The following is a 23911-nucleotide window of genomic DNA, read 5'->3' as shown; positions in this document are numbered from 1 at the left end:
CTGGTAAAAAATGGTAAACATTTGGACACTAAGTCGGTCTATTCACTTGAAAAATTCAAATGCTGTGTCTCATTAGGGTGACCATCAATGTGCCCTGGACCAATCCCACAAGAGAAAGGCTAGCAGTGTCTTGCTGGCACCCTCACCTGGAACAGGATCTGCAGGATGCCGTTGACCATGCACATGCGGCGGCCCAAGAAGGTGAAGAAGGGCACGATGAGCTCGATGAAGTGGTTGGTTAGGGTCTCAAAGCGGTGGAACCACCAGGGTGAGTGGTGCATATAGTATGACATGGGATTGGGCACTGGCTGCGTCTGCAGAAGACAGAAGGGAGTCAGGGTGTGGCAGCAGGGGAGAAAAGAATGAAGTGAGGGATAAAAAACCAGGTCATACCATTAAATCTTCAAGGACAATGAATGGTGAAGCCTCTCCTTGATGACCACTCTGACCACAAGTGGATGCACACACAAAGTAAACCTCTTAGATGTGATGCTTCACCCATGCTGCCCTGCCAACTGAGATGGTTCCTCTGACCACTGTAGAAGCCCAGGAAGTTACTTCTGGACCTCCAACACAGCGGCGTGATACGTGTCCGATGGCGCGGCTCTCTAGCGACGAACTGAGGTGCTGACCTCAACGCTATGACGTGGTTTGAACGTGATGACATGTAGTGCAATGCGCAGCAACTCCATAACGAGCCAAATGTGGGACATTTTCGCAATGTTGCCAGCTCGCTCAAGCTGAACTGGCAGTGGCAGTTCATATGTCGTTTGATGTGGTGTACCTTCCTCTGTCCAACGGTATATGCAGTATTTCTCTGTGTCCTTTCATTTGCAAGCAGTAGCAGCAAGAGGGGGTTGCATTTTTATGTGACAGTCAATTCCCAAGTTACCCCCCCCCCCCACCTAGTGAGGAGAAAGACGTAGTTCTACGTCAAAATCATGTCTGTAACAAGCATGAGGGCAGCAGGTGGCAAAAATGGTTAGAACTGTGACCTTGCAACTAATGGAACTGGGTTCAAATCCCAGCTCCTGTAGTACCCTTGATCAACATACTTAACCTGAACTGATACAGTTAAAAGTATCCAGCTGCATCAATGGATAAATTACAGTAAGTAGCTCAGTGCAAATCCTTAACATTGTAAGTCAGCTTAAAGAACGTTGTCACATATTTTAAACAATGTTAATTTATAACCAATGATAAATTAATTCGAGAAAATGGAGGAAAAAAACAATCCAGTGAATCAATACTGCAGTAATGAATGATTGTGCTAAATGGATGGTACCACAGTCCAGAGAAAGGAACAAACAGGGATCGGTTTTCTCTCCACAAGGAAACAAAACTTCAGTGAAATAAGGGATTTGCACAACACATGTCCCCTGGCCCTCATCTCTAACCACACACACACACACACACACACACACACACACACACACACACACACACACGTGTTGTGCTCCGCCCCGTCAAAAACCCTTGGCTGGGACTGGGCGCTCACTGCTGCCAACATTCAGTGTTTTCTTCTGTGTCTCGCAGGAGCACCGACAAGCCTGGAATTAATAACTCTGCTCCTCTTTGGAGGGGATGGGTCTGCTGGGGGGCACTCTGGGAGATCAGAACCACATCCTCAACAGGAAACACTGCCTGCGGGAAGTGGGAGGTCGCGCCGCCACTTCCTGTCGAGGTCAGCAAGGTTAGGGGGCAAGTATGTCCGGGTCACAGGAGGTGCCACCTGCCTCCCCACTCTAGCCCATGTATTGGAACCAGGTGGAGGCAGAGAGAGAGAGAGAGAGAGAGAGAGAGAGAGAGAGAGAGAGAGAGAGAGAGAGAGAGAGAGAGATGGGAGGAAAGGGGGCTTCATGCTGCTAAATAATTTTGTACAGTTTTTTTTCTTTGTTTCATAATCAACATGGCGTCAGGGGTATCGCTCGCCCATTCCTCCATCCTGGTCCCTGAGAGCGATCACAAGGCGATACCCTGTGTGCCTTTGAAACCTTCATCATCATTTTTAAAGTACCACTAGTGTGGGGTTCAGTCGAAGTGGGCAGAGCCTCCACTGTTCCACCGCACAGACTCTGTAGTATTTGCTATCCTCCTTGCAAGATGCTCCAGTGAAACCGCTGTCACACAGACGTCACACACCACAGACTCCACCAGAAGGGCAAAAGCAGAGTAAACTTGAAACCTCGTCCACGTCATTTGTATACATTTAAATGTTATCTTCCTAACCACTCAACACTACTTTTTGCATAAAGAGTGAGCCATCTCTGTCATAATGAGACTGACAGATTCTAGAAGAAACCGTTATTATTTTAGTAATACCAGTTCTACTTACTTCTGGATAAGACATGCAAAAAGTGAATGGATGGAACAATACAGAATGAAAATCTGGAAACTGTGGGTTTGAACGCCATTCCTGCTGCAGTACCCTTGAGTGAGGTACTTACCCTGAATTGATACAGTAAAAATTACCGAGCTGTATAAATGGGTAATGTATAAATTGTAATGGTGTTAAATATTCAGTTTTAAGTGGCCTTGGACAAAGCCTCTGCAAAATAATGTATTGAAAAACTCCAAAAAATCCTATTTAATGCCCATTGTTGACAGATTCATCCCATAAACATGTGCAACGCTCCACATCATTATCAATCCCCAACACTCAAGAACACCAGATACAAGATATAAAGAGCGTGGAAGTGCGTTGAATAATGGTAGTCCCACACCCTTTCTCTATCGGCTTGGTTTGTAAAAACAGGTCAAGATTGTTCTAATACAAGCAGAAATTTTAGATATAGACATAGTATATATAAAAAAAAAATAGGTCTTTTTATTGGGGGGGGTAGATTTTTTGCAAAAAAGACTGCATCTGAAAATGTGTGCCAACGCAGATGTGGTGCATGAGCAAAATTCATGAAATGTACCTTTAATCATTGGGCGAGTGGGAGGAAATCTCACACAAAACACACAACACTGAGCTGTCTACAGAGAGGAGAGCGGGCAGAGCGAGAAAGGCAGGAGCTCTGAGTCAGACAGCGCCATGGGGGGACGTCACCACACACGAAGATGAGGGATTTTTATTAATGAAACCCTTCTGAAATAAACACGCAGGGATGAAGTGGAGGGAATAAAAGCAGAGTGTAAGATGCCAAATTTATAAATCAGCACAAACACACACCCATTCAGCACCAAAAACACCTCACCACCTTTTGCTGTTAAGAAACAAAGCACCTTTAGCCACGAAACTCCTCTGGTTCTCTATTGAAAGCCTTCTCAGCATGCATCTGTATCACAGTGAACTACATCTTCCGCTGAAATGACAGTAACAGAAAAGTTGATCCAAGCACTGACATCACCAGGGTTAGCCACCAAGTACCACAATTAGGGGTCCATGTGTATTTCAAACTATCATTCAGAAAGACAGCAATATACAGTAATTTAGAGTGAGTTTTCTCATATTCTTATTTTATTCATTTAATGAGCTTATTTTTTTTTAAACACTTTTAACAGATGTGCAACCCAAGGGGCGACAAACAAAAACTCAACTTAAATGCTGCACTTGGGTGCAGTTAACAGTGACATACTCTGACTTGTGTTAGCAAAGATATTCTAGACAATAACACAAACCCAGTGAGAGGTTAATTGTAGCGCTACAAGACCGTAGCTACAGGACCTGGCCACTGCTCCATCTCTGGTCTCTTGATGGTTCTATTCACAAGGGGTCTGAAATCAAAGACCGACTGGTTCTCTGTTTTGGTCCCAATATGGTGGAATGTGGTGGAATGAGCTCTCTCTGTCCCTCAGACATGCATGAATCCTCCTAATATTCAAGAAGGGTCTCAAACCCATTTCTTTCAGAGCCATTTTTCTCCTGAACCAAGTGACAGTTCAATAAATTTGCATCATACCATCTGTAAGGATCACCATTGTACCTTGTATCAGACTCTGTTCTTCAGCTACTTGTGTACTGTGTGCCATAAAAAAAGGTGGTGTTGACCAACTGGCTGCACTTTTGTATCTGAAGCTCTTTATCTACTATGGAATGCATGTTTGTTTATTACGTGTTATACATCACTTTGGAGAAAAGGGTAATGTAAACGTGAATTGCAAAAGTCATGACTGCAAAAGCACATGTTATTAACGCTCCAAGAGCGTTAACTGTCACGGTCACAGTTTTTAGTTTGTAACCAGCAATTATGAAGGTAATTGGGGTTTGGGTTTGAGAGAAAAAGTTCAGCGAGGAGTAAAACCTAAAACATTTTGGTTTCAAGGCCACCCATCAGCCAATGAAACACACTGTTGATGGACTGAGGGTTATTACAAACAGCGCCCCTTCCTGCTGCTTCTGGGTACAAGCAGGAGGTGACAAAGAGTTCTTTCAGGTACGCAGCTGGGGGCCGCAGACACCTTTCCACACCTAATGCTCTGGGCTGTGTCACCAAAAGACTGGAACCCCTCCCGCACACCTTGCCACTGAGTTCTAGCACAGAGCAGCCCTGAGCAGCGCTCACTGTGGAGGTGCCAGCGAGCAGTGTTCAGCCCCATGCCAGCTCTGTTTGCACTCTCACAAACTCCAACGAAAGGGCCTTACGCAGACTCTTTGTTCTTTCCACTGGTGAAGAATATGCCAACTTCTGCGGTACGTCACACGGCGCCTCTCTTCATGTCACCCTGACCTTGTGCGTTATGGGGAGTCTTTACAGGCCGATTTATGACCTGACTTCCTGTCTGGCTGCCAGCAACATGGTTGCCACGGTGCCCTGTGACCATCACCTCTGTAAATTGTTGCTAAGGTGTAATTTTCCCCTGGCGGTGCTCTGCAGTAGCCAGGTGTATATGCTATAAAGTGTGGTTGCAGTCCTGAAAAAAGGTCTCTGGCAGGTGGGGGTGACAGGATTATATTACCCTGAGCAAGTAAAACACCAGTGTCATGGCACACACAGAGCCATCAGGAACAGGCCATCTGACGTCACGATGACAACCACAGCAAAAGCAAGAGAAGGCGGCACACCTGGATGTAAAATAACAGACACGTCTCATTTGGGTAAATGTGGCTTTAAGAGGAAACACTCACCAAAGCCCTGATTAAACACACACAACCAAAGCGTACAAGAAATGCGCCTGACATGCACAGCAGGCCACCTGGAAGCACCTAAATAATGACCTCATAGCATGACATCAAAATCTCCTCTGAGCCTCTTGGGTCAGCTGGAAGACTTTGAGAGATTAGGAAATAGGATGACCATGCAGAGTCTCGTCTGGGAGTCATGAAGCACAGAAAGGGAAGAGTCATACTCACAGTGAGAAGAAAGAGCAAGAGCCTGATAAGTTAGAGTCTTAAAGTAGGCAGAACAGATAGAGGAGCTTTTGCAGAGGTGGGAAATCATACACCTGGGAGGATGACAGTGGAAGGTTCCAGTTTGAGTGCACACACAGAGATGCTCCATCAGCCGGAATGAGGATGGCCAGTGTTGTTGAACCACAAGCGGAAGGTTTGGGGCCCCTGCACTGAGGCCCCTGCATGCTAGCAGCCATTCCACACGGTTACCGACTCAGACAGCGCACTGGGTCGCTGCTCCCTCCCTACCGACTTGCTGGAAACCCCAACTGTGCCTGAGGACACAGGGCTGCCAAGCCAGTGTGTGGACTGCGGGAAGGGTGGGCTCTGACATGAGCGCTGGTCTCAGGTCCCTAATTGGGGCCAGCCGTGGCCTTCCTCCCTGATTGATAACAGACCCAGACAACCCTACAGGCCACCCTAACCACCTCAGGGAGGGGTTCTGGCAAGGGGACAGGAAACTCAATTAAATTAGAGCAAATTTCTCAGAGCTGCCCCAGTACAGGCCCCCATGTGGCGTAGTGCAGCAGAAGACTACAGCTTTCTCAGGGGCTTGGTGAGCGAGGGGCCACTGGACACCACTTGAAGTTGTGGCCAATAGCGGCCAGATATAAATCATCTAAGAACTTGATGGCCTGTTGCATTATTAGCAATAATCCACAGTCACAAATGCTTTTCTTCCCCTACGTTAAAGATATGTGTTGCCATAATTCAGCATTTTCTCTTCCTGCTACAGCCTGGTAGAACAGGTTTACTAGGGACAGACAGGAGCGCTCCGCACTGAGCATTGTTGCCCCAGCTGATTACTGGGAATCAGCTACTACCCATGTAGACAGGGACCACGACTCAAGCAGCACTGGCTGTCATCTACGGTTACGGTTAAGACCAATGTGAACAAAACAGCATCAGGAAAACAAACTTCAATGATCAAATATGTTCCTCTGCAGCAGCTGATCCATTATTATTATTCATCCATCTACCTGACATCATTTTCCAGTGTGACTTTCAATGTGACGTCTGTACACTAAGTTACTTAGTGATTTACCCATTTATAGAGAAGGGTAATTTTTACTGTCAATTCAGAGTAAGTACCCTTGATCAAGGTTAGTACAACAGCAGCAGGGATTTGAACCTAGACTCTTCCATTGCAAGACAGTAGATTTAAGCCCTATGCCATCTGTTTCACCCTTCCAGAGGGCACTACACCAGATATACTGTATATTCCAGATATGGATATACTGCAGCATCTGACGCTAGCAGACGCTGAGCTGTCACACAACAGAATAGCGGGCCAAGCTGAATTTCCAAGCTTAAACATTAACAAATATTCAGTTTTGTATTTCTGCAGTTTGAGGGGTCAATTGGAGCACCAACCAGCTAAGAATCCTGCAGGTATCTAAGGAACTGAGATGCTGCCAGCAGGCATTTCCCTGCCAGGCCTGTAAAAGGTGCTAATTCCACCAGCGCCCAGCTGACTGCCAGTATGTGTCATTTCAGCTTTTTCACACTGACTCCATGAGTAATGAGACTCATAAAAACCATTCCAGCTGGCGGCATTTTTTTCCTTCAAATACGTGGTACATGCGACTCTAGCCTTTGGTTTTAGCTCACAAAAAAGAAAGAAGCTCCACAATTTGCTCCAATCATGCAAGCCAGTCCTGAACACCGTTCCCTCTGCCTCCGGGGCCAAGAGCCCAGCTGCTGGAGTGGCCGTGAGCTGGGAAACACCTGTGCTGAAACACCTGAGCCTTGACTGTAGGGCCAACCTCGGTCAACCTGGAGGGTCCTCCAAAGACATTGGCTCTCTCCTCCTTTGTAAATGCTCCTGCTGCCAGAAACACACATCTTACACCAATCCAAGTGCCTTCAAATACCTCCATCCCCAAACCACACTTCCAGTAACAAGAGCAGCTGATAATGACCATCAGTGGCCAGCACCTGTATTGCTTTGTTCTCCAAAAGGCACCAGGATGCTGCTGTACAAGCAAATATACATGCCTGTCTTTCAGTTACCTTTTTGACTTGAAATAGCCACAAGATTTTCTTTATGTGGTTCTTCACATCACAGCTAACCACCATGCTATGTACTATACGAATCTGTTCCAGCTTCTTTTGAACTACCTTTTTGCTTTCAATCTGTTGTCTAAAATTTCTTTATGTAGAGGAATAACAGCGACCTCTATTTACATACCAAGCTGACAGATAACACTGAAAAGCCTCCAAATGGAATAGAAGAGTGGGATCATCTTGATTCAACTTACACTATGTTCACAGGTCGTGTCTGATGTTCCTGAGCTCTGGTGAACAGTGACATGGTGACAAGTACTGCACATGGAATATGTGGAGAGATATTTTTTATTGCCATGTTTTTAAACTAGTTTTAATTACTCTCTAGCTCCAGGTTAACAAAGTCCTACAAAATATTATTTTTTATAGCTAATATTTATAAAGAACTTAACCACCGAATAAAGTGAGGGATGTCTGTATTGTCATGCTAAGACTGTGACACACACACATACACACACATATTGTCTGAACCGCTTGTCCCATTTGGGGTTGCGGGGAGCTGGAGCCTAACCTGGCAACACAGGGTGTAAGGCTGGAGGGGGAGGGGACACACCCAGCACAGGAAGCTAGTCTGTCGCAAGGCACCCCAAGCGGGACTCGAACCCCAGACCCACCGGAGAGCAGGACCCGGTCCAACCCATTGCACCGCCGCGCCCCCCTAAGACTCTGACTTATTAGTAAAAGTGACTATGAAGTAAAAACAAATCAGCTTCTCAGCTAACTTGTAGTGCCAAATGTGTTTGCAAGCTGGTGTAACTAAATGATATGGTTTGGGGGAGTTCCATCGCAAAGGTTCTGGTCAGAATGTTGAGGGTGACCTGTACTGGTGATATTGCCTTCTTAACAGGAGACCCAATTTAAAACATATTACTACTTCCAATAATTCTGCACTAATGACCACATGAAGTTACAGAAAGAGAGTGAGGACCCGTATGAGCTTGCCTCCACCACACACTCCTGTTAGCCACTGCTCACTGTCACAGTTAAGCAGCCAAAACAAACTGAGTTAAGGGAAATGCATGCCCAGTAACAGCACAGGAAAATGGTGAGATCTTTCCACTGGATCCCAGTGAACGGGTCCAATTAACTAATAGCCTGTAACAACGGCGCACTTATTTAACCCCATTTAACCATATTATGGAAACACTGAGTTTGGTGGACGGTGCATGTTGGCTGGAAGTGACGTATGACCGTGTGACCACAGAATCGTGAGGAAGGAGAAAGAGAGGGAAGCACGAGGAGCGAACTCGGCACATTTTTCTGCCGTTCCATCCAGTAATTCTCTAATCAGGTTTAGTGAAATTCTGCAGTGGGCCTCAACCCAGCATGTTCCTTTCCCCCGACAATGCCCTACAGTGTGGGATGCATGAGGGGGGCCGAGGGGTCGCCAGAGGCCGCAGTCACAAGCCGGTGAGTTAATTTATTACATTAATTGTGGACTGCATTACAAACCAAGTGTTTCCTTCAAAATAACCATTTGTGGCCTTGGGAATGTGTTGCCTAATTTAGGAAAATTTAAATAGAGGTTACAGAGGGTGTCCTCTGGCTTGGATAGTGTTACCAAACTAAGAGGATAAAGATGGGACTGAACAACTTATTTGCAACATAACCACGGTTTACCTGATCGATGAGTGACGAATGAGCTTCATGCAGTTCTCACCTCATAGTGGTAGTCCATGCAGGTCAGGTCTCTCCAGCAGCGATCTCCCCTGATCTTGATGAGCCCCTGTGGGACAGGAGACATAGTGAGAGAGATGTACTGGAGCCCATGGTAAACTACCGGTAGAGAACTTAATTGTCACACTCCTACGACATACTGATCACCTCTGCTACAGAGGTTAACATTCAGCTCACAGAGAAACAAATTTCACTTTTGCAGCACCTCAGATGCTGAAAGGCAGCCTGGATAAGAACTGTGAAAATATTAACAAAATTAATATGTATTAGCACTGCTGATATTTTGATTTCCAACACAGCTTGTGGGTTGGACACCAAGGCGAGACTCTTACTCGTGTCTGCTGCTGTATTGCCAAACCCTTAAAACCAGGAGACACTGCAGCAATAAAGTTGGTACTTTGCTGGAAATGGAAGTAAGGTAACACCAAATTGCTCTCACCTCTATACACCCAAATAATAGAAAGAAAATGCAAAGATTTTAAGGTGCTGAGGGTGCTCAGTGGTTAGTATCGTCATCTTGCAATCAAAAGACCCAGGTTCGAATCTTGACCCTTGCTGTAGTGAAGTCGAGATACTTACCCTGCTTTATAAATGGTTAAATACCTGCTAATAGCTTAGCAGACAAACCTAGAATCGTGAGTCACTTTGGGTAAACAAAGACCACTGTATAATTCTATAAATTATCATTCAGGAAGGGTTTCAAACCCACCTCTTTGAGAGCCACTTCCCTCCTCATCTCCTGACAGCTACATAAATGAGTCCAACACCACCTGCTATGATTATCTACGTATTTGCTACTTCAATGTCACTTCTACAGGAGCTATATGAGGGATGCGAACCAGCAAGATGGTGGTGTCAGACACACAGCTGTGTGTCGGTGATCCTGTATCTGTCTAAAGCTTTTTGTCTGTTGATGCTGTTTTGCTTGCATCCCTCTGGAGAAAATCACCTGCTGAATAAATAAGTGGAAGTATAAGTGCTGAATTCATACTTTTCTATCTTATGTTTGTCATAAAGCCACAATGTTAAATCATGACAGTTGCTGAACTCTACAATATGGTATGTTTTACACTGTACACTAAAAGGTTTTTGAGTGATTGACATCTGGTAACGGATTTAACCCTTGTCTTCAAAATCCACTCTGAAGAACTGATCAGTGTACTGCAGCTTGCAAGAGAAAGTTCCAGTAGTGCCGTTTTATCTTTTTTATAAATGTAAATGCTGTGTTTCTTTACTGAAAAGTAACATTCTTGCTCTTGTGCTCTTCAGTTGGTTCCAAGGCATAAGAGATATTTTTATTCAGAACTGTTTCCACAGACACAACAGGAATATCATGCATACCACCCAGCGGGTGTGCTTACTTCCAGGTAGATGTCAGCCATATTTCCGCACTGACTTTAAACCACACAGATAAAGCCCTATTTTCAGGCTGAGAAGACGACAACCGAAAAATCCTTGGAACAGAAAGTGTTGCCATGCAAATGGATTCATTACAGTGAAAACCACCTTCCCTGTAACTCAATTTCAAGGCAAAGACGACAATTTATGTCACAGATCTATAAGTCCCAGTTTCCGTTTAAAGCACATTAGCATGTCAACATTGAAAATGCGCTGAAAACTGAAAAGCATCAACTTTTCCAGTGATTAAAAAAGACTAAGTAAGTAGAATGAGGACTGTGACGAAGTTATATCATTTGGACTGTAATTCAATCGGAGTGTTGTGCAAATACAAAGCTGCTCTGTGAAGTACCAGTAATGCATGATCAAGCAGGAGGGGGATTTGAACCTGGCTCCCCTGATTAAAAGGAAATGGCTTCAACTACCATGCCACCTGATGTCCATCCTGAGTGTAGAGACAGCCACCGGCTACCCTATGAATCATCCGGAAACCAAAACCTCTGAGGGCTATGTGTGACAGACCCACAGTGACGTCAAGGGTCCCAGGTAACTGGAATGCATTGCTTTTTAAGATATGCCATACATGTCAGCAATATTCCGTCATGTCAATTTTTCATTAGGGCTTTGATATTTCAAATACTGTAAGCTTCTGCGACTCATTGAGTTAATCAATGGATCCAATAAACAACTCAGCCTACAGGGTATAATTCATCATCAGTCATTATCGAGCCTAAGAGTAGTATCTGAAGCTAAGAAGGCGTTTATCGCATTATATATTATTTATATTTTCTATCAGGATTAGTAGTAGTTGTAACTGAGTCCTGTTATTATTATTGACCACTATTAAGAAGAGGGGAATGAGTTCAAACGATAAAATGCTCCCAGAACATGAGAGGGAACAGCACCGTTGCCTGCATTCTCCATATTTAAATGCTGCCTCTGTAAGTGATTTTCTACCTATCTATATATACAATCTTTCTATCTCTGCCTAACAACTTTGTCCAGTGCCACCGAAAATGCGGCGTTTGTACTCCGAGTTACTTACACCAATTTACCCATTTATATAGCAGGGTAATTTTTACTGAATCAATTCAGGTTAAGTTCCTCAATCAAGAAAACTACAGCAGGAGTGGGATTCAGACCAATAAGATTCTGATTAGAAAATAATGGTTTTAATGGCTCTGTGATCTTCTGTATATGCATCATCATGGCCATGGGAATAAAAAACCTCAAGTACTGAAAACGGTAATGGCACCCCCAGTAAAAAGGGGCAGGAGTGGGGATCAGGGACTGTCACAGTGGAATGTGCGTGAGTGGAGTGGGGGGGGCAGGGTCAGAGTTCAGGGTTCATCCTCCCCCTCCCACACGTTTGCGCAGACAGCGTGGCCTGGCGTCCGGTCAGAAAGAACTCCTTTCTTTAGAGCAGGCACTGCCAAACAGGACAGAAGCACATTAGCGTAATTATGTGCCGGGGGTGCCGATGGAGCTGGCGGCCCGTGGGCCACTGCGGGGGAACAAACTCTGCCCAAGGGAATAACAGAATAACTCATTTGGTGTGTTTCTGGTACATTCTTTCATTTACCGTATTAGAAGTAATCAAATAAGAAGTCCTGGAATGCCATTTCTCTCATGAAATGTGATGCTACTAATATGAAAATGACACCCACCCCTGTTTACCTTCCCAAAACTGCCTTCCACATCCTTTTCTGCTCCTCCATCCCTTCATATGTCATACAAAGCAGCAAATGACAATAAACTGCACAAAATACATATGTTTGGCAGAAGAAATGAATAAACTCAATTTATTTAAGCAGATTGTTAAACAGCTCAAAACTTCGCCATATTAATTGCAGTTATTTAGCCACTCTATGACAGCAGGCCAGGCCAGGCCATTTCTGGTGCATTTCCCTGGGAAAAGGAGACTCTGAAATGTTTTTGCTCCTCTTTCAAGAGAACAACTTCAGAGCGTTCCTGCAGAACAGACCAAACTAGAACAATGTGGCTGCGACCGCAGCGGAGCTCAGCAAGGCCTCTCAGGGGTAATAACTCACCATTGTATGTTCATGACACTCATTTCAAAGAGACGTCTCAAGAAAGCAGAGCTGAGGTCAACTGAAGGTAGCACACATCAGTGGAAGAAGGTCTGAGAAGCACAACTCGTAAAGAACTGGCAAAAACAGGATCTGATGGAGCGCTCCGGAAGGACAAGCAAAGCAGAAACACACAAGGATGAAAGAAACAGCAAGTCATCCGCAGGAGGAAAGTGCACGTACCACAGTTTAAAACGTACACCGGTGTCCCCTGCAGGTTAAACCTAGCATTTTGGGCTGAATGGGGAAAGGCAATACAGTATGTGAGTTTGGTTATGCAAGATAGGAACCTAACAGCCAGAAGCAAACAAACAACAGTCATCCATACAGCACCACATCCTCTGAACATTTTCCAATACTATTCATTATTATTTATTTATGTAGGTGACCCCTTTCTGTCACAATGTTAACTTTGTCTATAAGCTACTTACACTGATTTACCCGTTTATACAGCAGGGTAAGTTTTACTGTATCGTTTTAGGATAAGTACTTTGATCAAGGGTACTGCAGCAGGAGTGGGATTCAAAACAACGTTCAGATTTGCAAGGTGAAGACTCACCAACAGTAAGACGCATTTCATTATGCAAATATGTACATTAAGTCACATTAAGAACATGAGCTTAACAGCAACTCGTATGTACACATACTAAAGCCCAGATGAAGATGCAGTTACAGATGAAACAGACTCAGCCACATCATTTTTATAAATGCCATCTGATCGTATTGCCCACCTCCTTGTCACCTAACCCGGGTGAAAGAGGAGAACAAGGGGCTGCCATTTCATCTCCACTACAAGGAGTGCCAGGAGCTCCGGGTTACATCCTGCGAATGAAGTCATTCATTGGAACACAAGCCGCACAGTTACCCAGAATTCCCAGAAGTCCCAGTGCTGAGCATGGACGAAAAGAGCTGTTCTACAGATAAACAAAGATATTCTACACGTATGAAGGTATCTATGTGAACATGTACTGGGATGCACAGATCCCCTGGCCTTCAGCAACAGCAAACACATTTAAGATCTCTTTAATGTTCAAGTAAATCACTGCTTCATACAAGCAATTTCAATGATGCAAAAAGGTTGAAATGCTTAATCCTTTAATAATCAGCTATTATTTACACCTTTTTCCAAGGCTACTCGCAATGTCAGAATTTCACACTAAGCTACTTACATTCATACAGCAGGGTAAATCACTTTTAGCAGCTTAGCGCATAAACCCTACAGTACAAGTCACTCAGGAGAAAAGTGTCAACTCAATATACCTAATAAAATAATAAATGTTAAATTTCACTCAATTTGCACTTTCACGTTTCAGCTAAATGAATGTAAAAAATATGGCATGTTGAAATACTGGAAAATAGCTTCAGCAATAGATGACCGTGGCTTCTTTCATTTGCAAACGTTGAAGTGTTCATCGTCATCACTTCAATTTTAAAAGTCAGTCACAGCAAGTTTATTCGAACCCTGAGAATGTTTTGCTGTTTTATTGCCAACACTATACTCCTCATTAAGATTCATTTCTGAGTCTGACTGTTTCTTATTTCCTCGCCGTAACAAAAAAATGCTCTACTTTTTACCTGCCCACATTCATTCATTCAACACAGAGCAGAGAACATCACAGAAACGACCAGAAATGTGACGGAAAATTATTGAGCAGTGAATCCGAAACAAACCCAGACAAGACTAAGAAACAACACGCAGTTAGAAGTGTCCAAATACAATCACCCGACCGAGCAAAAGAGCACAACACTAATAATGTCTAAATAAAACTACTTTCATATCACCCCGCTAAAATCTTAAGTACGTGAGGTCTTGCAGCAGCTGTCTATGGTGCCCAAGAAGAATAAACATGTCAGCTTGATGTAGGGAGAGAACAGGAAAGCTGGGAGAGTGTCTCTCCCATGCAGAACACATTTGGCATCTTGCTGCTTCGAACATGACAAAGAGCATCTTTCGCGGTGTGCGGGCTGGTGGGGACCCCAGAAGCAAAGCTGGTCATCTATGCTTCTGAAAGGCAGGTCCTCTGTGCAACATGAGGCCCTGCACATCAGCAGACAGAGAGAGACACCATCTTGAAAATGTCACCCAGCATCAGCAGAGGCTGAAGCACCCCAACAGCCATGTGGAGAAACTCTTAAAATGGACCAGCTGTTAAAAGTTTGCTTTGTAGGCTCACAAAAACAACAAACGAGACAGAGAGGACAGAGGGACGGGATAAAAGAAGCAAAACACTGTTTCTCAACCCCTGTGGGAAAGGATCGCAACTCGATGTGGAGAAACTGAAGGACGTTGGTGGAAATCTGCATTAGCACTGAGGCCCTCGTGTTGTGTGGTCCCGGAGACTCAGAGAGCTGCGCCTCTTCCTGAATGCAAACCTCTGTGGATTCCTCAATATTCTTCAACCGAAGAGTCAACGATGCACGATGACAAATCGCAGGCGGAAGGTAGTACAGGTCGTGAACTACGGGTCAGAGAAAGCAAGAGCAGCCGAAATCCTGGAACAAATTCTAAGCCTGTGCTCTGCTGTTGGAAAACCCTTCTTATCAGCATCTAGGGACCATTATCATGTGGTTTTCAATGCAAGGTACAATGGTTTGAGATCTCTTCTTTTCTTAACCTTCCACAGACAACACAGCTTCAAGCAGGCCTGATGTGTGTGATGACCAAAGTGTTCAATGATGCAAAGGGTTTGAAAACAAGACGGAGGATGGTAAAGAGGGTGAGTATCTGTGGTTGAAATGACATCATCTAATTACAGCTGATGAGCACCAAAGATTGAGTTACAGGCTGGATAGATACTTTGTGCCCTACAGCTGTTCCAGGGTCAGCTTGTTGCCTCAGCTCTTATCTCAAAGGGAGAGGCTAGAGGTTTCTCAATGATCCCAGATCAGCAGTAACAAATGTACAGGCACAGCAGAGAAGTGTGGGAATTCTGAGTTTCAAGTCCCACACAAGACAAGGGGGGGGGTAACAAAAATTATAGATATAAAATAGTTGCATAGGTATTATAAGCCACTTAATTCCGTTTACTATTGTGCTTCCCAAAAATTAGACCCTTTTTTCGTATAAACATGTTATAATTAATCTATGTGCCTTTTTTTTTTTTTTTTAATATTTAAAAGCATTTAAATAAGACAGCGTTTCTTGGCACCACCAGTTTCTCCAAGCTGGCAGCTCTGTGTACCAGGGTTCATGAAGGGCCAATGGAAAAAATGCTTGAGGCACTGCAGCAACCGTGGCACTTGGCAGAATATGCCTCACAGCCCAAATCCCAGCCATAAGAACCATAAAAAGCCAGACAGGTAGTCTGAATGCCAACTTTATACTCACATTACAAACATACATCAACTCCAAACATGTACAGAAATGTATTATATATTAATGGAATGTGAAATATAAAAGGTGGTTTGAAGTCTAAAAGGGAAAAACGAAACAGTCAAGCAGGGTGACGAGAAGTAGGGGAATCAACACTACCCCTCATTTCAGCTCCAACAAGGGTCAGGACAAAGAGCCACTAAACAGCTTTATTCATTTACTCATTTCTTTCAGTGAATGCTGATTTACTCATTTAATTTTTCCTGTATTAGTTCAGGATAACAACTTTAAAGGTACTACTGCAGGGGGAGGAGAACAAACCTGGGTCCTTTCTGTACAAGTTAACTATTACGCCTTCTTCTTCTCCTTGTTGTTGTGCTTGTTCATATAGAACAGAGTAAGCAGTATCAGCTCTGTTACAGATACATTATACTCAGGGACCCTGGAAACCTGGAAGAGGAGCACCCACTTGAGTCACGTTGTGAACAAACATGACCCAATGTCAACCGCTCTGACTCATGGAAACTGGGCTTCCATGTGTGTGTCTGACCGTGGTTGTGAATCCCAATTTCTGGACCTCAGGGTACGCAGTGGATGGCAAGGAAAAAGAGAACCAGTCATAGTTTTATGCAGTTTCCTTTGACATCAATCCAAGTTTTTATCTATCTATCTATCTACATATACACACACGTATACTTTTAGTTGTTCAACAGGCGCATCAGACAGGTACGAGTCACACTTGGATGGAGCCACCTTGCACCGCCATGCCTCATGGCCATGTTGCCATTACCTACCGCCCCCAGCATGATGCGGACGATGAGCCAACGGAAGGTCCAGATGGAGATCCTGGAGGGCGGGCAACCCTCAGGCAGCTGTGTCAGGCTCCACAGCGGACACAGGAAGATGGCCAGGAAGCCCGTCTCCAACAGCTGGCTCTCCCAGCCTAAGCAGATGGAATAGAGACCAATGTTACAGAGGAGAAAGTTGATGGCAAACAAGTGTCAGCTGTTAGGTAGCTAAGGTACTAGATGTTCAGTTGACCCCTGAGCTTGCATTTTTGGTAAAGCTGTCAGCGCATAGACCTTGGTCAGTCAGCCACTCACAATTGTACATCATCTTTGGCTACTTGATATTCTGTGTATATAAACACCTCCTTCCTTCTTCCCTTTTCGACATTACCTGGACTGGTACTGATAACTTTGCATATTAAATGTCAAGCTCCAGTATAAAACTATCAAACTCTCAATGGGACCTCCTCTAACAGGTTTTGGCTACTGAAAAGCATTTAAGAAACTCTGCCTACAGAGAATGAGTGACTGCATTCTGAAGATTCTTTCTACAGATTCAAAGCCAGCAGGTGGGATGGTGTCCTGACATCATCCATGATAATCATGATAATAATCACACAGGTGAATCAGACATCTTCTGTGAGGGTTAAAAACAAGCCCCAATCTCACTGAGTCTATCTAGACACAGATGCCTGGAGATGATGACAGAGCAAGCAACAAAACACAGATGCTCACTCGCAAGTCCAAATCCTGTAGGGTTGACACCTCAGGTTCAGAACATCGATGCTCCGCTTCATGAAAGTTTCCATTCAAGAGGCCTACACCAAAAGGCAGGACTTGAAAGGTAGAAATGAAAGAACGAGCAAAAGACAGACAGGCCTTTTGCATGCTGCTTTACATGCTGGTGACCGCAGCTGATCACCTCTGTGGTGGTTTGATTAACCAAATAGGGCTCATTTCCACGTAGCTGGCATCATAATGCCGACAACCCTAGAGCCATGGTTTCTTCCCTTTACTCACTCCTCGATCCACACACACATACACAAAAACACTAAACATGCAGTGAGCAACTGGCTACTGTCTTCATGGACATATTTAACACCTCCTTAAAAAGCTCAACTGTACCCACCTGTTTCAAAAACACCACCATTATCCCCGTTCCTAAGAAAAACAAAGTGAGCTGCCTTAATGACTATCGCCCAGTGGCACTGACCCCCATTGCAATGAAATCCTTTGAGAGGCTGGTGCTGGGACACATTAAGGACACAATCCCAGACACTTTGGACCCACTGCAGTTTGCCTAGTGCCACAACAGATCCACTGAGGATGCCATATCTCACACACTTCACACCACTCTGGCTCACCTGGACAATAAAAACTAATATGCAAGGCTATTATTTGTGGATCACAGCTCGGCATTCAACACTGTCATCCCAACCAAGGTGATCCACAGACTACTATGTCTGAGACTGAGTGCCACATTGTGCAACTGGATCCTGGCACTCAGATGATCACCAGCACTCAGACCCCGGCGTGTTGGAGAGTGGCAGAAATACCTCCTCCCCACTGATCCTCAACACTGGCACTCCACAGGGAAGCGCCCTGAGCCCGGTGCTGTATTCCTTGTTCACACATGACTGTGTGGCCAATCACAACTCCAACACTATCATAAAGTTTGCTGACGATACCACCATTGTGGGTCTGATCACCAACAACGATGAGATGGCCTACAGAGAGGAGGTCAGGCTCCTGGCAGAGTGGTGCCAGGACAACAGCTTGTCTCTCAATGTCAGTAAAACTAAGGAGCTGGTGATTGACTTCAGGAAACGGTTCATGCACCCATCTACATAGGAGGGGACACTAGAGAGGGTCAACAGCTTCAGATTCCTAGGGGTCACCCTGACTGTTAAACTTACATGGACTGAGTACACAGCATCCATCAGCAAAAAGGCTCATCAACGTCTCCACTTCCTCAGGCATCTGAAGAAAGCCAGGATGTCCACTACAGTCCTCACCACTTTCTACAGGTGTGCTGTGGGGTCTGTCCTCACAGGGTGTATAACATCCTGGTGTGGCAGCTGTTCCACACAGAACAAGAAAGCCCTACAGAGGGTAGTTAAAACAGCTCAGAAAATCATCGGCACACAGCTACCAGCAGTACAGGACATCTACACCACACGCTGCCTCAGAAAGATAATGCGCATCATGGAAGATCACAGTCACCTCGCATGGATATTTCCTCTATTCAAACCTGCACTGCTAGGTACAGGAACATCTTTTACCCCATTGCTGTAAGAGCATTCAACACTCACCAATGTGCCACCTTTGCAACTAAAACTTGCACTAACTCCTCCAAGCACATCGGCACATCACTTGCATTGTCACGTTTAAGTATTCTGGCTATTTATTGTTATTGGCATTATTTATTTTTAAATTTTTTTTTGTACAGTAGTATCTATTGTTTTTGTCTATAATCTCTGGAGAAGCACTCAAGCAAGAATTTCATATTACTTTGTACGCGGTACTTGTACTTATGACAAACCTTGAACTTGATTGGAGCAATTCAAATACCTTAGCTTTCATTTTCTCAGACAAAACCTCTGAACCAAATCTCAACCGGATGACAAACGGAGTAAAGTGCGTTGACTGATATAAGCACCAAAATATTAGCGCACTGCTGGAGAAAACTGATTAGTCTGCAGAGTCACAATATCAGATTCCTGTTAAGGAACCCTGCTGTTGTACCACTGTCTGTAACACTCAATATTAACTGTTCTGTCTACTAAATGGTTATACAATGGAGAAACATTACATTTACATTTATTCATTTAGAAGGCATGTCTCCAGAGTGACGTACATCTCAGAGAACAATAAGTTCATTACAGCAACAGAAGGAGAGATTTGGATGCAGACACATGATTCTACAGTACACTCCATTTGTCACATGCCACTATAAGTACCAGTATACCAGTACATCACATGAGTAGGTGCATATAGGCTTTCCATTATTAAAAACATTGTTATTATACATTATTAAACATAACACGGGAAAACATATATCAGAGACCACATCCCTTGAGGAAGTTCAATCATATGAGCCACAGGTGGTGACAATGCCATCAGGAAATGAACCAGATAATGTCTCTGGTATTGTCTTTTTCATATGGAAAGGTCTTCAGCTCTGCTCAGGAAGCTCAACAAACTGCTATTTCATGTGAAAGTGACTACTGACCTAGAGCTTTGTGTCTCCAAACAGAAACATCGCAGACAAAAAGGATGCAACCACTCATTTGTTTGCACAGTCATCCGTTTGCTTGACGTCACTATGAGCAAGTCATTCTGTTTATACACGCTCATCAACGGCATCTCAGACAACCACATATTTTGGATTAGTCGACACACTGACTGAGCTGGCGTCCACCAATTAAAGGTCGTGGGTTCAAATCCCCCTCCTGCTGTAGTGCCTCCATTGAGGTATTTTCCCTAAATTGATGAAGTAAAAATTACCCAGTACTATAAATCAGATGAGACCATTAAGTAGCTTGGTATACAAAAATAACAGTGCATATCAATTTATAGAAAAAGCATCTGATATATGAATAAATAATTAAATACATGTTATGCGTTGAAACACTAATCCAAGGCGTCTGCACTGTTTATCCGGGATGTACAACATAACTATGGCAGCTTTGCAATTCGCCCCAGCGTCAGCTACACTAACAAATAGGACGACTGACAAACGCAATGGTGCTGATTCAATCTCCTTTCTCTGTGGCCGGTCCAGCGAGGCTGAGGTGCCTCCCAGCGATGGGGGCGGGAGTGTAACAAACGCCAAGGAGCCGTGAGACACTGGGGCCTTTGAGGAGATGAGGTCTGGTATGTGTGCAAACTTGCCACTGTCGATCCACTTGAACCCCCACCCCCAGCAGCGATGACAAGGATACTAACCTTTCATCACAGGGCCCCAGAGTTACTGCATATGCATGAATGCGTGTCAACTGTATACGAGATAGTATGCTTATTCATGTATGTTTGGCAACAGCTGGCGTACTGGTTAGAGCAGCTGTCTTGAAATCAAATGCCCCAGGTTCAAATCCCTGCTTCTGCTGCTGCACCCTCAATCAAAGTGCTTACCCTGACCTGATAAAGTAAGAATTACCCAGAGGTACAGATGGGTAAATCTTTGTCCGTAGCTTTGTGTACAAACCTCACATTGCAAGTGAAGTTCAAGAAAGGAATCGGTTAAATAATGGGTAATAACAAGTGTGCATGCGTGTTTGCTTGTTGTGGGGGGGAGTGTAAAATGTGAATATAAACCACTGCAGTGTGACAGCTCATGTCACTAGGGCAGTTCTCCCATATTTCAACTGTTTCAGCAAAGGAAAAAAGTGATAGTTTGGTAAGGGAAAAGACGTGATAAAACCTTATCTATACCAACAAAAATGGAGAGTTCATTCCCCAAGTGAATGGTCATGCAGGTTGGGTGACGAAGCCACATGTGTTTCTTTCACAATGAGTAACACTGGATAAGAGGTCCAGCCTCTTAAGGACAAAATCACCTTACAGAAAGGTGACTCTGGCAATCCTGTTTTTTCCTCCTAGTCTCATAGATGCACGTCACCCATGCTGACTGTCCATTTACACAGCTGGACAGATTGAAGCGATTCATTAATGCAGCAGAGTCGGCTCTGGGGGACAAAACTGCTAACATCTGGCCAGAAGCGACTGCATGCTGCCCAGGTCATCACTGACCATCATGATGAGAATTCTTCCCGAAGGAAGGCATTAGCTCTATGTCTGAGCAAACACCCAGATGATTAGTAAAAACAGGTGACTGGAAACATCTGTGACACACAAAGTCTGCTTTGGAAACAATAATGTGCTAAGTAAATTCATGGGCTCCTCAAGCAACAAACACAAAAGGACCACAAATTTACATAAAAATTACACAAAGTGAAAAAGTAAGAAACTCAACAAATCCTTATTTAATGCCGACTGCTGAGCTGTTCAACCATTAAACAACACACACAAAGAACCATGGAAGATAACTGAATTAAGATGGTCCAACAATCCTCTTCCATTTGAGGGCTCTTTACTGCCATCTGTTGGCTTGGAGGGTAAACACAGGATACGGTTGCTCCACTACAGAATTTTCGAAAACTGGTACAGAAGCCTGCAATTAAACAGAAGCAAATAATTGCAAAATGTTTGCCTCTTGACCATTCCTTAGACAAGGAGCCATTGTTAATGATTTACCAAAGTGTCATAAAGGTGCCATAACAGTTCCACATGAGCACGAAGTTGTTTAATGCACAAAAAAAAGTCAGTCCAGAATTTTGGTGCTCAAACCCTACTGTTCCAAATTGTAGAATAAAAAAAACCTCAGAGTATATGTGTGTGCATAGTGAAGTGTGGTGACTTGCGAGAGTGTGCTTGCGTGACAGAGTATGCGTCTATGCAGCCCACTGTTGGAGCATGAGCGGGCGTCCTTGGAGTTAGCACAACTCGCGCTCTGGAACATTCTAAGGGATCCTGTTGTTGGCCCACCTGCTCCTTTCTCTCTTCAGCTAGATGCAGCCGGAGCTGCACTACAGCAGCTGCCTCCATTCACAAAGCACCTCTTTGTGGTCTTCTTGTAGCAGACACACATGCAGCAGGGGCGCGCGCGCACGCACGCACGCACACAGAACTTAGACAAGGAGCGCAAGGGACTGACGTAAGAAAAGCAGAAAGAGATGTAGAGAATGGAAGATGGAGGGAAGGAAGAAAGAGAGAACTCAGAAGGAGAGAGTTGAGAGTCGAGAGAGTCAGGATGAGGAAAAGTAACTCAGAGGGGTGGGGCAGAGTGAGAAGGGAGAGAAAGATAGCAGGTGCCACAGTGGTTACAGCTGCTGCCTTTAGATTCAAAAACACCCGTGAAACACATAAATTGCAGAAAGTGCAATTTATGTATTTCGCCCTGTTGGAGGGATAAGTGGGTGACACTAACCTACCTGCTTATAAGAAATGACGGACCCACTTTTAACTCTTCACCCCACATTACACTCCTCAATGGCCTTGTGGACAGCACTTCAAACTCAACTACAGTCAAGGATGTTGACTCAGAGGATGACTGGGAAGCCCCCTTCAAGGACTGAACCCTGGAAATATGTTCTTGTTCAGTACCCACAATGCTCCACTGTAGGCTACAGACTCTTCAAAGCCCTGGGGGGCAAAGTGAGTACTGCAAAGCTCTCCACTGATGTTGTATTTTTCAATACTGGTGATAATTTCCATGTTTAACAGACACTTCAGTTTACAAAAAAAAAAAAAAAAAGATGAAGACGAAGTCTGCCTCTGGGGCCACACCTACCACCTTGACCATTTCTCTGGTCTTCTTTTTAGCATCCCAGCTACCTGCTCAGACTGATGGCTGAGTCTGGGAAAAGTGAAGGAAGGGGTATTCCCAAATTATGTCTTGTATGCAAATTAGATAAGGCATGTAACAGCAGAACTCCTGCGGCGACCTTCAGCTGCCCTGAAACAAAAAAGGAGGAAGTGATGCACTGGGACAGATTCGCAGCAGGCTTTCCAGGCTTGCCTTTGGGGGGGACATCACCGAGGACACACTAACCGCCAACAACTAATTACAGAGGAACTGTCAACTGTAGGGGAGCCGTTAAATTGGCCAACAGAACTTCATCAGGAAGGATGCAGGGCGGAGAAAAGGTTATGTGGGAATACCGTCTGTGAGATACACAGACGTGTAAACAACCCCAGAGTGGTGGCAGTGGTGGAAAGGAAGACAACAAGACCCTCGGTTCATAAACACAACACAAACTCTTGCTTATGTGAGTCTCAGTAAAAATGTACAGAATAAGTCCAATCAGCAAGCATTCCTGTGTCATGTGCCTCTTGTGAATAAGTCATTTTGCTCAATGTTCAGCTCCAGATTAATATTTAATCTCTGAACGTTGCATCCATGAAGGCTGGTTGTGGATAGACCTCTCAACAACTAACGTTCGGCAGCTGTATGAGCCACATGAATTCTGAAAACCTCTGAAAATATCATTTGCCATTCAGTTGTAATATGTAGTACCAGTATGTATTCTGTGTTCTCACTAGATACTGATTGTTATTTTGCCCCAGTTCTTGTGTGCTGTTAAGTCAACAAAAAACATTAAGTGTATTAGTAATGGCAACTTCTTATAAATGTACATGTGTAAAAATAATTATCACAACTTTAGACTGGGGGGTGTAGTGG

At 44.3% G+C, this 23911-nt stretch overlaps 2 protein-coding genes across 2 annotated transcripts in view; both read right to left on the bottom strand.

Annotated features, from left to right (window-relative positions):
* Positions 1–23911, bottom strand: part of LOC108930258 (zinc finger protein 420-like) — a 1123701-nt gene that overhangs the window by 151510 nt on the left and 948280 nt on the right. The gene's annotated exons all lie outside the window — the stretch shown is intronic.
* lmf1 (lipase maturation factor 1) overlaps positions 1–23911 on the bottom strand; it is a 42854-nt gene that overhangs the window by 7981 nt on the left and 10962 nt on the right. Inside the window, exons 4-6 of the mRNA XM_018745414.2 lie at positions 16675–16823; positions 9063–9128; positions 147–314 (exon numbers count right to left, since the gene is read on the bottom strand). Coding sequence (XP_018600930.2) covers positions 147–314; positions 9063–9128; positions 16675–16823 — 383 coding nt within the window. The remainder of the gene's footprint in view (positions 1–146; positions 315–9062; positions 9129–16674; positions 16824–23911) is intronic.

The sequence above is a fragment of the Scleropages formosus genome, chromosome 1 (genome assembly GCF_900964775.1).
Source record: "Scleropages formosus chromosome 1, fSclFor1.1, whole genome shotgun sequence".
NCBI classification, from domain to species: Eukaryota; Metazoa; Chordata; class Actinopteri; order Osteoglossiformes; family Osteoglossidae; genus Scleropages; species Scleropages formosus.
Note: the sequence above shows the minus strand (reverse complement) of the source record. Positions and strands in the feature narration are given on the sequence as shown.